General features: G+C 37.1%; 2 protein-coding genes across 6 annotated transcripts; both read left to right on the forward strand.

Annotated features, from left to right (window-relative positions):
* Positions 1-4,556: 4,556 nt before the first annotated feature.
* Positions 4,557-9,699, forward strand: LOC136203181 (inactive protein kinase SELMODRAFT_444075-like). Its single transcript, XM_065994267.1, has 9 exons — positions 4,557-5,155; positions 5,385-5,539; positions 5,616-5,710; positions 6,008-7,029; positions 7,116-7,279; positions 7,645-7,721; positions 8,146-8,293; positions 8,824-8,973; positions 9,328-9,699. Exons 1-9 carry the CDS (start codon positions 4,990-4,992, stop codon positions 9,379-9,381), a joined length of 2,031 nt encoding a protein of 676 aa, XP_065850339.1. The 5' UTR covers positions 4,557-4,989; the 3' UTR covers positions 9,382-9,699.
* Positions 9,700-10,424: 725 nt separating this feature from the next.
* LOC136203182 (probable acyl-[acyl-carrier-protein]--UDP-N-acetylglucosamine O-acyltransferase, mitochondrial) lies at positions 10,425-15,808 on the forward strand. 5 transcript variants are annotated; one of them, XM_065994268.1, is made up of 11 exons: positions 10,427-10,585; positions 10,681-10,784; positions 10,907-11,031; positions 11,114-11,222; positions 12,199-12,291; positions 12,461-12,577; positions 12,688-12,771; positions 13,044-13,148; positions 14,295-14,381; positions 14,465-14,595; positions 15,389-15,808. In XM_065994268.1, exons 1-10 carry the CDS (start codon positions 10,501-10,503, stop codon positions 14,582-14,584), a joined length of 1,029 nt encoding a protein of 342 aa, XP_065850340.1. In that variant the 5' UTR covers positions 10,427-10,500; the 3' UTR covers positions 14,585-14,595; positions 15,389-15,808. The 5 variants fall into 5 exon arrangements, 4 of the variants coding, with proteins under 4 accessions (XP_065850343.1, XP_065850342.1, XP_065850340.1 ...); XM_065994269.1 differs by having other exon boundaries at positions 15,410-15,808; XR_010674735.1 differs by lacking the exon at positions 15,389-15,808 and having other exon boundaries at positions 10,425-10,585; positions 14,288-14,381; positions 14,465-14,527.
* The last annotated feature ends 854 nt before the right edge of the window (positions 15,809-16,662 follow it).

The raw sequence follows: 16,662 nt of genomic DNA on the forward strand, positions 1-16,662 counted from the left end.
GGTCAAAAACCCCTATCTTTGGGTACGGTTTTAGAACGGTTTTTAGCGTTATTTAGTTAATAAGCGAGCAATTCTCGCATTTAAATGCTTTTGTGTGAGTTAGTTAGAAATTGGAAATGTTTTATTTACTTTTCGTTGTTTAGGCTCGTTTTATGATCAATTTAGGCAAATACGGCCAAAATGACATGCATATTATAATTCTGTTATCTTTTGAAGCTAATTGATCCGTCAAAAGTCGCACCAAACGAAGCGTTTGCTCAAATAAGCGATTGGCGGGTCAATTTAGCCTTTGGACTAATGTTGTTTGGAGTTTATGTGCGTGTGCAGGTTAAAACATGATCAATTTCAGGCAAAAATCGTGTCTCGGGACCCTCGGCAGTCGCTCGGCGAATTGAGCATCGGTGAGCAGCCCAGGCGCTGCTCGGCGAGCAGTCTAGGTGCTGCCCAGGCACTGCCCAGGCACCGCCCAGGCACTGCCCAGGCACTGCCCAGGCACCGCCCAGGCACTGCCCAGGCACTGCCCAGGCACCGCCCAGGCACTGCCCAGGCACTGTGCCTGCTCGCCGAGCAGGTTGTGCCTGCTCGCGACGAGCAGTGCCTGCTCGCCGAGCAGCTCGCCCTGCTCGACGAGCAGGCCTGCGGGAATTGGTCAAAAAGACCAATTCTGCCCCCACGACGCCACGATGGACCCCACGACTTCCTACCTGCATAAGGACACGAATTAGGTCATCAAAAGGGCCCGAGCCACGCCTATAAATAGGATTTTTCCAATGTAATTAGGCATCTTTTATCTTTGTAATTTTCTTAGCTTTTCATCTTGAGAAATCCTCTCCACCTCTTCCATATCCTTCAAACCTCCATTGAAGACACCTCCGAAGCTCCGTTCACCGAGGATTGCTCAAGCTCCATCCTTAAGTCCTAGGAAGACGCCTGCATTGGTAGACAGGTTCCCTGAAAGGGATTTTTCTTCTTTTATATTCTGTCTAGCCTCTGATACATGTTATGAATCCTAGGCTCATTGTAACTTCGTGACAATACTTTCATCTTTGATATATATTATAGTTCTTGTTCATTCAATTGTTTTAATGCTTTAATCTTTGTTTTACGCTTTGTCTGATTGGTTTAACTCATTCGATAATCCCAAAATCAAGTTGGCACATATTGCGAGCTGAATCTGACCTAGTCAGTGCCTATAGGATTGACGACCCTATAGAAGATTAAGCCCAAATTGCTGAGCCTTAGAGCTAGTTTCGGCCTTACAAGGGAATCACGAACTAGGGACTTTAGGAGGATAGGTCGGGTTAATCGCCTCGGACACAAGTGACTTAGGTTTTAATTCAATTGCTTAAACAATCTATTTTCATTATCATCGTATCCCTTCATGTTCCTTCGGATAATTGCATTGGTAGAAGATCACTTAGGAGTAGTTTAACTTAATTAGGGGTAGAGTAACTTAATTAGGATCAGATAACTTAGCTAGGAATATTATAATTCAACCTAGGAGTAGATTAACTTAGAAAAACCAACTCAAAACCCCCTAAGCCTAGATAACACCTGAAACCAAGTAACTCGATACTTGCAGAAATAAATCCTATGGACGATAACCTGGACTTAACCAGAATTTATTACTTGATAACAACGGGGTACACTTATCCCTAAGATCGGCCTCACTCCACAACCGCGTGAGGCCGCGTCAGGATGTTGTTTTCAATGAGCAGATGATGTACAAGGATAGTCTGGGAGCATCTAATACTGCTGATTCAGAACCAGAGATCGTGGAGATAGACATCACGAATTTTGATGGGAGCAAGGAGGTAGTTGTTGAGGAGGAAGAAGAACCCCAAACTCTAGTGATTACACTATGCAGATCCACTAGAGAGCGTAGAGCACCTGATAGGTACACGCATTCAAGCAACTACATGCTGCTGATAAATAGTGGTGAACCAGAAAGCTACTTGGAGGCATCTCGTGGAGAGGATGCGAGCAAGTGGAGGCTTGCAATAGATGATGAGATGGATTCCTTGATGACCAATGGCACGTAGGAACTTGTTGAGCTTCCAAAGGGTAAGAAGGCTTTACAAAACAGGTGGATTTTCAGAATCAAAGAAGAGGTTGATGGTAGCAAGCGCTACAAGGCAAGGCTCATCGTGAAAGGCTTTCAGCAGAGGTACGGCATAGATTATACTGACGTTTTTACTCCAGTGGTGAAGCTGACTACTATTCGTTTAGTGTTGAGTATGGTAGCTGCAGAAGATTTGGAGCTACATCAAATGGATGTAAAAACGACATTCCTTCATGGGGACTTAGATGAAAACATATATATGAAGCAACCTTAGGGCTATGAGTCTGATAACGCTGAACTGGTGTGCAAGTTGAACAAGAGCTTGTATGGTCTGAAACAAGCTCCAAGACAGTGGTACAAGAAATTTGACGGATTCATGCATGAAATTGAGTTCGTGAGGAGTGAAGCTGATCATTATTGTTACTTCAGGAAATTGGATAAAGGCTACATAATTTTACTGTTATATGTTGATGATATGCTGATTGCAGGGTCGAGTGCTCGAGAAGTGAGAAAACTAAAGAAGTAGTTATCTGAGCGGTTTGCTATGAAAGATCTCGGGGAAGCTAAGCAGATTCTAGGCATGAGGATTGAAAGAGATAGGAAGGCTGGAAAGTTGTATCTCTCACAAGCTGAGTATATCAAGAAGGTCTTGATTAGATTCGGCATGTAAGATGCCAAGCCAGCTACGGTTCCTTTGGGTAGCCATTTCAAGCTATCTAAACAGTACTCACCCAAGAGCAGAGAAGAGCGAGCCCAGATGGGGAGAACTCCGTATGCCTCAGCAATTGGCAGCTTGATGTATGCAATGGTGTGCACAAGGCCGGATATTGCACATGTTGTGGGAGTTGTTAGTCGTTTCATGGGAGACCTTGGTAAGAAGCATTGGGAAGCAGTAAAGTGGATTCTGAGATACCTAAAGGGAACCACTGAACAAGCCTTATATTTTGAGGGCAAGAAAGTTATGTTGACAGGATATGTGGATGTAGATTTGGCATCTAGTGACCTTGACAAGAGAAGAAGTACAACCGGATATGTCTTCACATTGGGTGGTACTGTTGTCTCTTGGGCTTCAAAGCTGCAGAAGGTGGTGGCTTTGTCTACTGCAGAAGCTGAGTATGTTGCAGTGACTGAGGCTAATAAGGAGATGGTATGGTTGCAGAATTTCTTGCGTGAGTTGGGAAAGGAGCAGAATGATCCTATTCTGTACAGCGACAGTTAGAGTGCCATTCATTTGGCAAAGAATCCCGCCTTTCACTCAAGAACAAAGCACATAGAGTTGAAGTATCACTATATACGACATCTCTTGGACAAGAAGATATTGCAGTTAATGAAGATTCCAGGCACAGAGAATCCTGCAGACATATTAACTAAGGTTGTAACCTTAGAGAAGCTGAAGCTTTGTATGGCTTCAGTTGGCCTTGGTAATTAAGTTGAAGGCATGGCACTACCAGCAGATGACGGAGTTAGTCTCCAGGTGGGAGATTGTTGGGCTTTTGGAGACTAATATATATAGGCCCAACTGAAGCGATCCAACTCGCTGCTAAGTTGGACGGGGGTACGGGGGCGGTAGCCCCTATCGGGCCATCGGCCCAAATTTTTTTTTTTTGGGCGATCAGGGTTTCGGCCTGTTAGGGTTTCAGACGGTTAGGGTTTCTTGAGGAGTATAAATGTAACCTCTTTCTCTGTAATCCGTATCTTATTCATTATAGTAAATATCCTAGCTTGGTAGTGCCCCCAAACGTAGTCATTCATATTGAATGACGAACTGGGTAAACAATTCTTATGTGTTTGCTTATTTTTCGTTTATCGTAATTTCAATTATTCCTAACAATGTCTCCATAAAATTTGACGTTGGGGTGGTTTCGATCCACTTTTCCAATAAATTTTGATGGAGTGCTGAATTAGTATCTCCATAGTTGGCCCACTTCCTATTAGATCATATCTAAATTCAAAATTCTAATTTATTTTGATCTATTTGACATGCTTTCCAAATTTCTACATTTTTTTGGGGTTAGACCCTTCTTAAATCCGAATTTTCTATTAGACACGTATATATATACACGAATTTTTTGAACAAGTTCAATTTAACATTTTTTTTACGCATGCACATATAAAATCGGCCTCCCAACCGACTAATCCTATATTCGTGACTACCAATGTAGCTCATTAATTGAAAATAAGGCTGTTAATAGAGTACAAAGTTGTTGGATCACAAAAATATTAATGTTAATATTACACAATTTTGTACCTAAAGTTTAAATTTGTTCCCAATAATCAAATAGCTAATTTTCTACTTTAGACCTTTCTACTACTACTAATTTTATGGTTTAAATAAAAAACTAGGGATTTGAAGAAGGCGTTTGTGGAATTTCATATTGTCGTTTTGTCTGTTTCCTTTTACTGCATCGGATTTTGGCGCTTTATGATACGCAATTATGTAAAAACCCAAAGAGAAAAGAAATTTCACAAAACAGCCCAAACAGTGACGTCCTAGAAACTGTGCCAACTCCTGCTTTTCGTTAGTTAGTTTTGCTTTTCCTCCTTCCCATTCCCATATGAACCAAAAAACTTCTTCTCATTTCATTTCTCTAAACTCACGCTTTCCCCATGAATAATATCAATAAAAGGCAGCTCCTTTTTCCATGATAGTAACTTGTGCTTTCAGAACCTCATCTCCGTTTGTTTGATCCAAAGCTTTCTACACTCTTTTTTCATGTAAAAAACAGCACTGCCCCCTGATAGGAAAGTCACTTCTTCAACACCAAGTCCCCCCTCTTCAACTTTATTTGGGTTTCTGTGCTTGTACCCACTTGATTGATACTATGCAATCCTTGTGTTGGGGAAGTAAGAAATTTGTTTGAATGGGGGAGTTTTGGTTAAAGGTTTGATTTTTATTTTCTAAAATTTGATTTTTGGGTGTTCTGGGTATGAATGGAAATGGAGTTTCAGATATGGTGGTTGGGAAAGTTGTGGTGGTTGCTGTTAAGGTATCAAAAGAGATACCAAAGCGGGCTTTGGTCTGGGCTTTGACTCATATTGTTCAACCTGGTGATTTCATTAAGCTATTGGTTGTTATTCCTTCTCATTCCCCAAGTAAATTCCTAATTCCTAATCTCTCTCTCTCTCTCATTTACTTTCCTCTGTTTCCTTCCAATCATTTGTTGTTGACTTTTTTCTCTCTTGAAGTTTTGATTGGTTCAAGATAAATTGCTATTCAATTTCATGTGTTTCAATTGCTCTGATTGTGTTAGGTTTTTATAGTAAGTTCAAGAGGTTGATGATTTGAAATGGCTAAAGTAGATCAAATTAATACCTTTTCCAGGTAGAAAAGCATGGGGATTCTCAAGATTCACCAGTGACTGCACTATGAGTAACCGGAAATCATTGCCAGGAACCGGATTAGATCAGAGGGATGATATTTCAGATTCCTGCTCTGAAATGTTGAGTCTTCTCCATGATGTTTATGACCCTGATAAGGTGTGATTTTTAAGCTCTGATTTCTTCTAAATGTCTAGTATTTGAGTAATTTACACCTTTTGGTTGTTTTGCACAGATCAAAATCAGAATAAAAGTTGTTTCTGGTTCATCATGTGGTTTGGTGGCTGCTGAAGCTAAGAAAGTTCATTCAAACTGGGTTGTATTGGATAGGTAACTATAACAAATCATGTCAATCTTTGGCACTTGATGTGATAAGAATTTTAATAAGGGAAAAGTTCAAAAAGAAAAACTCTATGGTTTCGCGTTTTGATGCTTTGAGGACTGGACTGGACTTGAAGTGTCAAAGTTAACATTTCTGTCACAAAAAAATCACAGTCCTCGAAAGTGTCAAAGTGCGAAAACACAAGGTTTTCTTTATGATCTTATCCATTTTATTAACTTTGTTCTTGAGATATGCAAGCATTTTATTCTCTTTCAAGTAAAATTGCTACTCATGTTTCTTGACAGAAATTTGAAACATGAGACAAGATACTGCATGGAAGAGTTGCAATGTAATGTTGTGGTGATGAAACGGTCAGAACCGAAGGTTCTTCGATTAAATTTGATTGGATCACCATTGAGTCAACCAGCAGAAGTTTCATGGTCACTGTCATTTGATATAGAAGCATCTATGAAGAAGTTTGAGAACAAGTATGAAAAACTAGATACATTAAAGGGGCCAGATGTTACTCCTGTAAGTAGTCCTGATCACGAATCATCATTGACTACAACAGATGTTGGAACATCATCATCAGTATCAAGTTCAGATCCAGGGACTTCACCGTATTTTCTCTCTGGAGTTTACGGTAGCCGGAAGAAAGAGCATTTATTATTCACTGAAGAAACTCAAAGTATATATGAATCTGCATCGGATTCCGACACTGAAAAACATTTGGCTTCCTCTACAAAGTTATATTTCCAGCCATGGATGGATGATAGTCAGAGTTCCAGTGGCGAACTTACAAGAAGTTTAGGGGATGGTTTAACATTCACATACAAGAACTTGCTGCAGAACTTATCTAAATTGGACTTAGAACCTCAAATTGGACTCAAAAATTACCGAATCGATTTGAATATGAGCAGAAGTGTAAGGGAAGCAATTTCTTTATCTACACATATACCTCATGGTCCTCCTCCATTGTGTTCGCTATGTCGACACAAGGCTCCTGTATTTGGAAATCCTCCAAAGTGGTTTACTTATGCTGAACTTGAACTTGCTACAGATGGATTTTCGCGACAAAATTTCTTGGCGGAAGGGGGATTCGGTTCTGTTCACCGCGGAGTGTTACCAGATGGTCAAGTGGTTGCTGTGAAGCAACATAAATTGGCTAGTTCACAAGGTGATGTTGAGTTTTGCTCAGAGGTTGAGGTTCTGAGCTGTGCACAGCATCGAAATGTGGTGACTTTGATTGGATTATGTGTCGAGGATGGAAGAAGATTGTTGGTTTATGAATATATTTGCAATAGATCTTTAGATTTGCATCTTTTTGGTAAACTCTCATATACTAGTTATGATACTTATTGAATTCTTTTGTATGTTAAAGGAACTGAATTTCGATGTTCCTGAATTTTACAGCAAAGGATGAAGATCACCCATTGGAATGGTGTGCGCGGCAAAAGATTGCAGTTGGGGCAGCTAGAGGATTGAGGTACCTTCATGAAGAGTGCAGAGTTGGTTGTATTGTTCATAGGGATATGAGGCCTAACAATATCCTCATCACCCATGATTTTGAGCCATTGGTATGTGTCAAAAGTACATGTCTTTGTTGTTTCTTGTGTTGCTTTTCAACTGAGTTTTCTGTCATGGAACCGATTGAACTAAAAGCTCGAACTGATAGTTAAGGCCCAATCATATATCTTATATTAATCTCTGACACACCCCATGCGCAAATGTCCCTTGGGCTTGCAGGGTGCACAACACAGGCCCAACTCGCCATATGTTTTTAATACCACAAATTAATGAGGTTGCCAGGACTCGAACCCTCAACCGTTTGGTCTTCGAGGCTCTGATACCATGTCATGGAACCGATTGAACTAAAAGCTCGAACTGATAGTTAAGGCCCAATCATATATCTTATATTAATCTCTGACATTTTCCATGTCAGGTTGGAGATTTTGGACTTGCAAGGTGGCAGCCAGATGGAGATATGGGAGTTGATACAAGAATAATTGGAACTTTCGGGTAACCACTGTTTCTCTTGTATTTGTTTTCGGGGTAAAACGCACCCATTACTCTCAACTTTAGCGTTATTAACACAATGATACCTAAACTTCAAAACCGGATATAGAAATTCCTGAACTTTGCTATATACTGACATGAAAGTCTAAATAACCGCTGATCAGTGCAAATACTGGATGACCACGTAAAACATCGGTAAATCACATCCCTTTGAGGGGTCATCATGCTAGTAAAGGGGTGTGATTTAACGGTATTTCATGTGGTCAACCCCGGTATTTACATTGGTTAATGGTCATTTGGAATTTTATCTCCGGTTTTGAAGTTCACAAGTCATTATGTTAGCAGTACCAAAGTTAAGCTGCCATAGAGTGTATTTTATCCATTATTTTCTCTGTGAATGATGACTACAATGCCTGGTCTTGTGTAGGTATTTAGCTCCAGAATATGCACAGAGTGGACAAATCACAGAAAAAGCTGATGTGTATTCTTTTGGAGTAGTACTTGTGGAGCTTGTTACAGGAAGGAAAGCTATTGATCTAAAACGACCAAAAGGCCAGCAATGCCTCACTGAATGGGTATGCCTTATGAATTATGGATAATGGATCTCAACTTGTTAAAAAGGATCAACTTAATAACCTTTTTTATTTTTACGTAATGAGTCCGTGATCTTTCAATTTATCGCATGGAGCCATCAAATTAACTATAACCGCATACATTAAGTCCCTGATTAAACAAGACAATTAGTTAAGAATTAAAAAGGCGTGGCCTATTTCACTTGTGGAATTGCATTTTTAACAGTCCAACAAGTACTCTTTAACCACACCGGACATATACAAACCTAGTTTTAAACGGTAAAAAATGCAATTTCATACTCAACTGAAATCGGCCACACATTCTTAACCAAGTTTGATGTTCATACCTGTCTGTCTCCTTTGTTAGGAGCTCAATGTGTACTATTTTAACTGATCGATGGCTCAATGTGATAATGCTTTTTCCTAAGAAAAGATGTTGAAATCTTGTGGTTAAGCTGCAAAACAAATTGCTGCCTGCATTATCTACTATGATTGCAATTGCTTGTATGATGACTGGTGCGAGATATGAGCAGGCACGGCCACTGCTTAAGAAACAAGCCATTGATGAGCTGCTTGATCCACGCTTGAGGAGCTGCTATTCAAAAGAAGAGGTGCAGAACATGCTGCAATGTGCCTCTTTGTGCATTTCTAGAGATCTTCATTTAAGGCCTCGCATGTCTCAGGTTTGAAACTAGTATTTTGGCCCTTTAATGTTTGCAGGTTAAGTGAATATTAGTTATCAATTCAGTCCTTCAACTTGTCATTTTAGCTCAAATTTGAAACTTGTCAAAAGAAGAAAGATTCATTTTTTTAGACTAATTTGACAAAAAAAATACTAAATTATGGACTAAACTAATACTTGAAATTCATTTCGGACCAGAAAATGAAGTTGAAAAGGTCAAATTGACACTTTATCTGCATTTTTATTAGTTGAAAAGTTTCATGGTTTTGAAGCATAAGATATGGGAGTTGTTTAATATGTTTGAAGCATATTGGTTGACAATGATCTGATGTGGTATTAATGTTGTTGTGTAAAGGTACTTAGGATGCTGGAAGGGGACATGATGATGAATTCAAATAATAGCAAGTGAAGCTGCTGATGTTACTTCAAAACCGCGAGCCAATTGCAGGTTTCACAAACAGCAGCAGCAGCCATTGCAGAAGCTTGAGTCTCTGGAAAAAAGGCAGTAGCAGATGAACAAGAATTTGTGTCAAGTTGCTGAATTAGTTAGAATAAAAAGTAAATGATTAGGAATATTTTTGTAATAGAATGGTAGTCAATATTTGATTAGATTGTTGGATGATGTATAGTCTTAAGTAAGCGTGGAATGTGAAAGTTCAACATCCAGCATGTTTATTTTCTATTCATGATAAGATTGAATTAATTCCTTATTGTCCGTTGAAATCTCCATATTAGCTCTCTAATTTCTCTAAACAACATATGATCGAGAGGTCTATCCTTCGAGGCCTTGGATCTTCACAGGGGTGAGCACCCTGTAACAATATACGCTGGTTTTCTTGTTTATCAAAAAAAATTTAAACTAACTAAATAGTTGACATTTAATTTTTAAAAATATAAAGGCCAAATTGGATCCTAAGTTATTGTATAATAATTTTTTTAAGTGATTAAGTTAATTGATGTTTATGGAACACTCTTTAAGTCATGTTTCTCTCAACTAAAGTAGGATAACTCTCAATACTGCTGCAGGAAACAACTATGACTCACCCTCTAGGCTAAACTTACAACAAGTCTTTCATAGAAATCTAGTTAACATCCGTATCTACAAGTTTTATATTTTAAGTTTTGCCAAAATCTCACTCCAAATAGTTGAAACTCCAAATGCAATCTAGCTGAAAACAAGTTCTTATGTTTCTATCTAGTGCACTTTGCCTAATCATACCTTAATCGTACTTTATATATATAACATGAAATTAAAATCATATCATTTTATGGGTTTATATGAAAATACAATACATTTACATGTTAGAATTTTAGGAATCTTATAAAATTGCTCTTGCTCACAGTATTTTTATTCTTTATCCTAATCATTTGTAGGGTTAAAATGAAAACTACCTCAGAATTTGGAGAAATTCGATAATGTAAAAGTTTAAAAGGGTAAAAAATGAAATAGTCAAGAACATAAGCAGTCGCAGAGTCAGCAGCGTCAAATTGAAGTCGAAGGTTTCTGACTTGGCCTCCGTCCTCTCCCATGAATCTCCTCTTCAAAATCCGAAACCCTACTTCCTCTGCTCTGCGCTCTTTGTCTCTGCAGCGATTCTCCACACCATTAATTTGTACGTATTTTTTTCTCTAGTACTTTCACTTCCAACTAAATGTAGAAGACGGCGACGATTACTTCATTAACTAAAGTCTTGTTTCTGTGGTACAGATGATTCGAACGAGCCGAAAGCGCAGGCTGCTGATTCACCTGCGGAAAACCCTGCCTTCATTCATCCCTCCGCAATTGTTCATCCCAATGCTATGATTGGCCTGGTTCTTTCTCTAATTTCATTTAAAATTATAATTTAAGTGGAAGCTGATCAATGTAATTGTTTGAGCTTTTAGTTTCTCAAACTGATTTCTAAGAGTTACTGAAAGTATCCGTGCTTTCACAGGGTGCTTATGTTGGACCTTTCTGTACCGTTGGATCATCTGCCAAGCTCGGCAATGGTTGTCAATTGTATCCTAGCAGCCATGTTTTTGGCAATACAGAGTTAGGGGAGCGGTGTGTTTTGATGACGTGAGTTCACCTTGGCTTTCATTATTTCTGTTTTTACCACTATATACAATTGGAATAAATGAATAAAAACTATGTCAGGTAGTGGTGCTGTTGTTGGAGATGATCTTCCTGGTTGTACGGTTATAGGTGATAATAATGTTATTGGTCATCATGCTGTTGTTGGTGTTAAATGTCAAGATATGAAATACAAGGTTTGTTTTCCTTCTAATCATGGTTGTTTACTTAAATAATTTATATCGTGTTTACCTCGTATATATTCATCTAATTAGCTGCATGTTTGATTCATATAGCATGTACTGTCATTTGGAGAACTTCAACTTGATTATTAAGTATGGAGGGGAGACGATTGGGGCTTGATAACTTGGAGATTGTGTTGCTTATTTCTTATGTCATAGGTTCAATCTGATTTTACTTTCTCTGAAGTATTCAGAACATCATTTTGTCTCTGGGCTATCCTTTTCTCCTAACAGATAAGGGATAAGTGATTCATATTCGCATTAGAAAATTTCGCAAACCAAAAAGCACTATTAAAATAACCATATATTCTGAACAGCATTGTCATAATTTCTGTGAGTTTTTTTTTCCTTGTATTATGTTGAGTGATTTCCAAATGAATCATACCTCAGCTCTTCTTGATTGTTAAGATAGCATTATTCACTTCACTTGTAAATTGTTGCTTGTTTTGGGAATTCCAAAACCTTCTCATATTATGTGAAAAGTGCTTCTTTCGATTGAATCGTACATGTTTTGTAAATGTCAGTAATTCGAGTTCTTATATTAAGCACCGGGTCTTCCATGTCACTCGGAGGACCCCCAATTTACATTTGGACACGTGTATTGTGACCCTACGTAATAATTAAAATAGTGGGACCTCTTATAATACGCGTGGGTCCATGTTACACGTGTCAAAATATGTATGGAAGGTCCTCCATTTGACATGGAGAACCGGGTGCTTCTAATAATTTGCCCATTGATTCCTGCCTATTGCTTGTGATAGTTGTTCTTTGTGCACAGATGTGGAATATGAATATTTTCTATTCAATCTTCAGAAATGATTTCTCACAGACATTCTAATCATCATTGTTATACATTACTCCTCTTTAAGCACATTTGAAGCTGTTTTCCAAGCAAGACAACATCTTTTATTTTGTTCATCTGTGCATTTAGCCAGGGGATGAATGCTTTCTTGACATTGGGGACAACAATGAAATCAGAGAGCACACTTCTATTCACCGATCATCTAAGCCTGGAGATAAAACGGTATGGAAATGTTGCTGATTGATGCTGCATCTTCCATTGGTACATTATTACATTATTTGTAAAAGATTACATGATAATGATATAACATTATGGGCATGATGCGTATTAATCCACCTACTTTTCGTGATGTTCATATATTCTTTTGTTCTTAACAGAATCATATATGCAGATTATCGGAGATAACAATCTTATCATGGGGTCTTGTCATATTGCTCATGACTGCAACATCGGCAACAATAACATATTTGCTAATAGCACTCTTCTAGCTGGCCATGTTATCGTAGAAGTACGTCTCTAGTCTATCACAATGGAGTGAGGATTGTTTACTACATTTTTTATAGTAATATCTTATATGCAGTGTCTGACTTGAGCTTGATTCAAGTGCTTCAATTGTAGGATTATGTGCACACTGCTGGTGCTATTGTTGTACATCAATTTTGCCATATTGGTTCTTTCTCTTTCATTGGCGGTGGATCAGTGGTATGATCTCCTACAATTATTATTATTATTTTTTTTAAATGTAACACTGGGTATCAGAAGTACGTATCATGGATGTTGCTATGCATTGGGCATGTCTGCACACTGATCTTGATACATATATTGGTGTATTCAGCTGGGTAAAACATTTTAGAATAGGAAATCCTTGTTGCATTAGCCATGTTGTTTGGTGAGTAATGATATGAGAATTGTCAAAACAAATGAAAGAGATGATAAATTTTCTGTCATGAAATTTATGTTTGTTATGGCTGAAGGTTTCACAAGATGTCCCCAAGTATGCAATGGTGGCTGGAGAAAGAGCTGAGCTCCGAGGACTGAATTTGGAAGGTCTTCGGCGACATGGATTCACCAGCACAGAGGTTGGTATTTGTTTTCCACTGGCATTGTAGTGTAACTAATGTTTACCTAGGTGATGTGCTGAACTTAATTTGAAAAATGCCAAAAAGAAGATTTCTTTCGAAAATTTTGATACAAATCTTGAATTTTATATTCTGAACCATGCTCTATAAAGTTGTATTGAGTAGCCTCTAGATGTTGTAGGTAGATATTGTTTTGGTGGAGATGGATTCTAAGGTGAGGATCGTAAATGATATTCTAGTAATTGAGTGCATGATAGGGCCTTTGCATAATTCTTGGAGTAAGTTAATGATAAATGTGTAAACCTCCTTTTGCTGATAATCACATATACTATAGGACATGGACATTATTTAAGCAGAATTTTATAATTTTTTGAGTTTGCGGTTTATAAAGCGTCTACAGAATATAGAATATATAACATAAACATAAACATAATAACTTGTACATATAACCCTTGCTTAACATTTTATATAGCAGTCTTTCACTACAAAGTAGACAAACATTGGTTGTAAACCTTTATCAATGTATGTGCGATTCAAATATATTGGAACCTGCTAGAAGCAGTATATATAGTTAGTTCATATCAGTTTGAAAAATATTCGGATTTGAGATCTAGTCATACTGTGTTTTCATGTCAGGGATGTGTCCAAACAAATTCATTTTGCTTCTGTATCATATTTGAAAACATTTTAAGATTTAATGAGAAAAAACTTGTTCTCTGAATAGTTAGATTATTGATGAATTCTTTTTTTAGAGAATGAATGTTGAAGGTTATATAGTCCTGAACTGTAGGTATAATTTGAATTGTAGGTGTCAATGCACTGAAGTATGAACTATAGTAGCAATTTTGATTGGTAATTGAATTCAATTTCATCCCCTGTTTGATCATTGGTGTTCGAGAGTGTATTAGCCGGTGTTTGAAATATTGTTATTGTTAATGCTACATTGTTAAAGATATTAGGGGATTGTTGATTCTCTGGACCATTCTTTGTCTTCATCAATTATTAATTTATTATTAACTTTTAATCTTCTTCATTCTCCGCTTTAATATTTCAATGCATGTAATACTTCAATATAATCTCAGTATCACCCTTCTCCCTCTATCATATGTTTGAGTTACCTGCATTCGTTTTTGGACAAGGATCTAGATTAGGAGTCTGAGAACAGCTTACAGAAAAATATTCGTGCCCATCAGCACTGAGTCTTTGAGTTTTGAAGAACGTCTTGCTGAAGTGGTATTGAATCTCTCTTTCCCTCTCCTTGTGTATGCGTAGCAGCATTAAGACATTATACACTAAAAAACAAACAAATTCTGCAGGACCAGGATAAAGAACTAGGTAAGGTCCCAGCTGTATGTTCCATGGTGCAGTCTCTTCGTGATTCTTTTGCTGAAAATCGGCGTGGAATATGCAAGTCGAGACATTGGAGTGGCTCTTGAGACATTTTATTGTAAGTTGCTCTGTCCCATGTGTTGAAAGAGTTTTATCTTTGTTGATATCATAGTTGTTAAAGGTGCGCCGAGCAAGGCTCAAGATCTTGCGCCTTAAACCTTGAAATTGAGGCGCTGTTCAAAGGCTCTCGCCTTGTGCGCCTGGCAGTTTTACTTAGGTTTCTTTTACAATTTTTTATTTTTACAGTTTTTTTTAACTAACTGCTTTATTAACTGCCACTAATCTAACTTAAATAAGATTAATCTTAACCTTTAATTTAAATAAGAATATATTAAATATATAAAGAATAGAGAAAGGTTAGGAGAAGAGTCACGTACAGAAGTCTCCTCCACTCCGGTGAAAAACAAATTTCCACAGACAGCATGAAGAAGAATGAACTTCATTAGCTCTTTAGGTTAAGAGGTTAAGTATATGTTAGTTAGGTACTTTAGGTTAAGGCGTTAAGTATATGTTAGTGTCTTGATGAAGTATGAACTTCATTTGGTGTTTTTGACGTTTATGATTTAGTATTATGTTTTTATGTGGTTTTATTTTGTTTCTGTGGTCATAAGTGTTTTTTGATCTACTCTTAACTAGTAAAAGAGTATATATTTTTATTTTATATTATGCGCCTCGTGTTTCTAAGGTGCGCGCCTCGCCTTGCGCCTAGAGCCAGGCTCCAGGACCCCTTAGCGCCTTAGTGGGCCTTGCGCCTTTAACAACTATGGTTGATATGTACTTCACTCAAGGGAGTGGACATTGTAAAAGTTAGTTTCTTTTTTTTTTAGCCTTTTTTGTAATAGTAGGAACAGTTTGGTAATTGTTGTTGGCAGGTTGAGGTTATAGAAATGGGGTAATGAATGAGCAGCAAGCAAAGCTTTATGGTGCAATAAAGAGTAAAAGACAAAGGCCTACTTGGATAAGAAAGGAATGAAAATAAAACTATTCCATGAATCAACAGAACTAATGTCCACCAAGCCCATCTCCTACTGCCTAAAGCTATCTACCTCCTTTTTGTCCATAATTTTTAGGGAAATGTTAAAATATAAAAGAAATTGTGGTTTCTTCGCTTGACAAGTTGAGGATTGTAGATTTATTTTTTTTATTTTTATTTTTGTATCAAAAAATGGTATATGCTGTCTTTAATGTTAGAAAAAGATAAGGATTTTTTTGGTACCACTGTTTAAGTCGGAGGATGTTTTTGATGACGTGGTAAAAGGGATTTTTGTCCACTCAATCTTTTCTCATGTTATGCATTTAGGAAAAATAAGAAATAGTGAATGAGATGATTTTTTTTAACAGCCAAGATAAATTGATTGTCTGCTTTTAATGGGTGCATTTTTCAGTGAAAATAGCTACTTGAAGTGGTCTTGAGTTATTAGTAAAACTGATGAAATAGAACACCTGGACAAATAAAAGTGACAGGATAAAATTACATTTTCTTAATTTCTCTTTTTTTTTTTTTTAAAATAAATAAATATAGAAGACCATATGTACCATTTTGTAGGGTTTTGCTGATATAAAAGACATATATATCTAGGCACGATAACAGATAAGAGTATCTACAAAATTTGGTATTATTCGACCTTAACGTAATTAAGAGTTTGGAAAGTGGTACGAGATCCAAAAAATTATGTAACATAACAGGTATGAGATTATTCTTCCGGATACTTTTATCTATTACCTGCATATATTAAATTGTAGATGTTCATTTTATGAAAATGAACTTTATTTTTGGTATGTTTTAGTTTCTTGATAGTTTTAATTTAGAATGTTTCTAAAATTTGTGGATGATTTATTAAATTTGTGGATGGTTAATTATAGTTATGTCTTGTTAAATTTGTAAATTATTTATTTTATATGTTGATTTTTAATGGGTAAGGGTGCATGCGGGTTAAAGATGAGTATGACATTTAAAAAGTACATCTATTAGGTTAATAGGACATGATATATAAATAAGAGTTAACTAAGTTAACACGTAAAAATATGAGAGAATATGATAATAAATCAATATAAAAAATTTGTGTCAATTTTATGTCAATCTAAATGCTATAATTATGTGTTGAAATTTTCTCACTCAAAATTT

This window comes from Euphorbia lathyris, chromosome 8, assembly GCF_963576675.1.
Source record: "Euphorbia lathyris chromosome 8, ddEupLath1.1, whole genome shotgun sequence".
Lineage (NCBI taxonomy): Eukaryota > Viridiplantae > Streptophyta > Magnoliopsida > Malpighiales > Euphorbiaceae > Euphorbia > Euphorbia lathyris.

Excerpts from the sequence above, each read along its gene's own strand:
- LOC136203181 (XM_065994267.1), top strand. The coding sequence starts at position 4,990 with ATGAATGGAAATGGAGTTTCAGATATGGTGGTTGGGAAAGTTGTGGTG. Across the intron at positions 5,711-6,007 it reads AACTGGGTTGTATTGGATAG|AAATTTGAAACATGAGACAA; the intron begins GTAACTATAACA and ends GTTTCTTGACAG. Across the intron at positions 7,280-7,644 it reads CCCATGATTTTGAGCCATTG|GTTGGAGATTTTGGACTTGC; the intron begins GTATGTGTCAAA and ends TTTCCATGTCAG.
- LOC136203182 (XM_065994268.1), top strand. The coding sequence starts at position 10,501 with ATGAATCTCCTCTTCAAAATCCGAAACCCTACTTCCTCTGCTCTGCGC. Across the intron at positions 10,586-10,680 it reads ATTCTCCACACCATTAATTT|ATGATTCGAACGAGCCGAAA; the intron begins GTACGTATTTTT and ends TCTGTGGTACAG. Across the intron at positions 12,772-13,043 it reads TCATTGGCGGTGGATCAGTG|GTTTCACAAGATGTCCCCAA; the intron begins GTATGATCTCCT and ends TTATGGCTGAAG.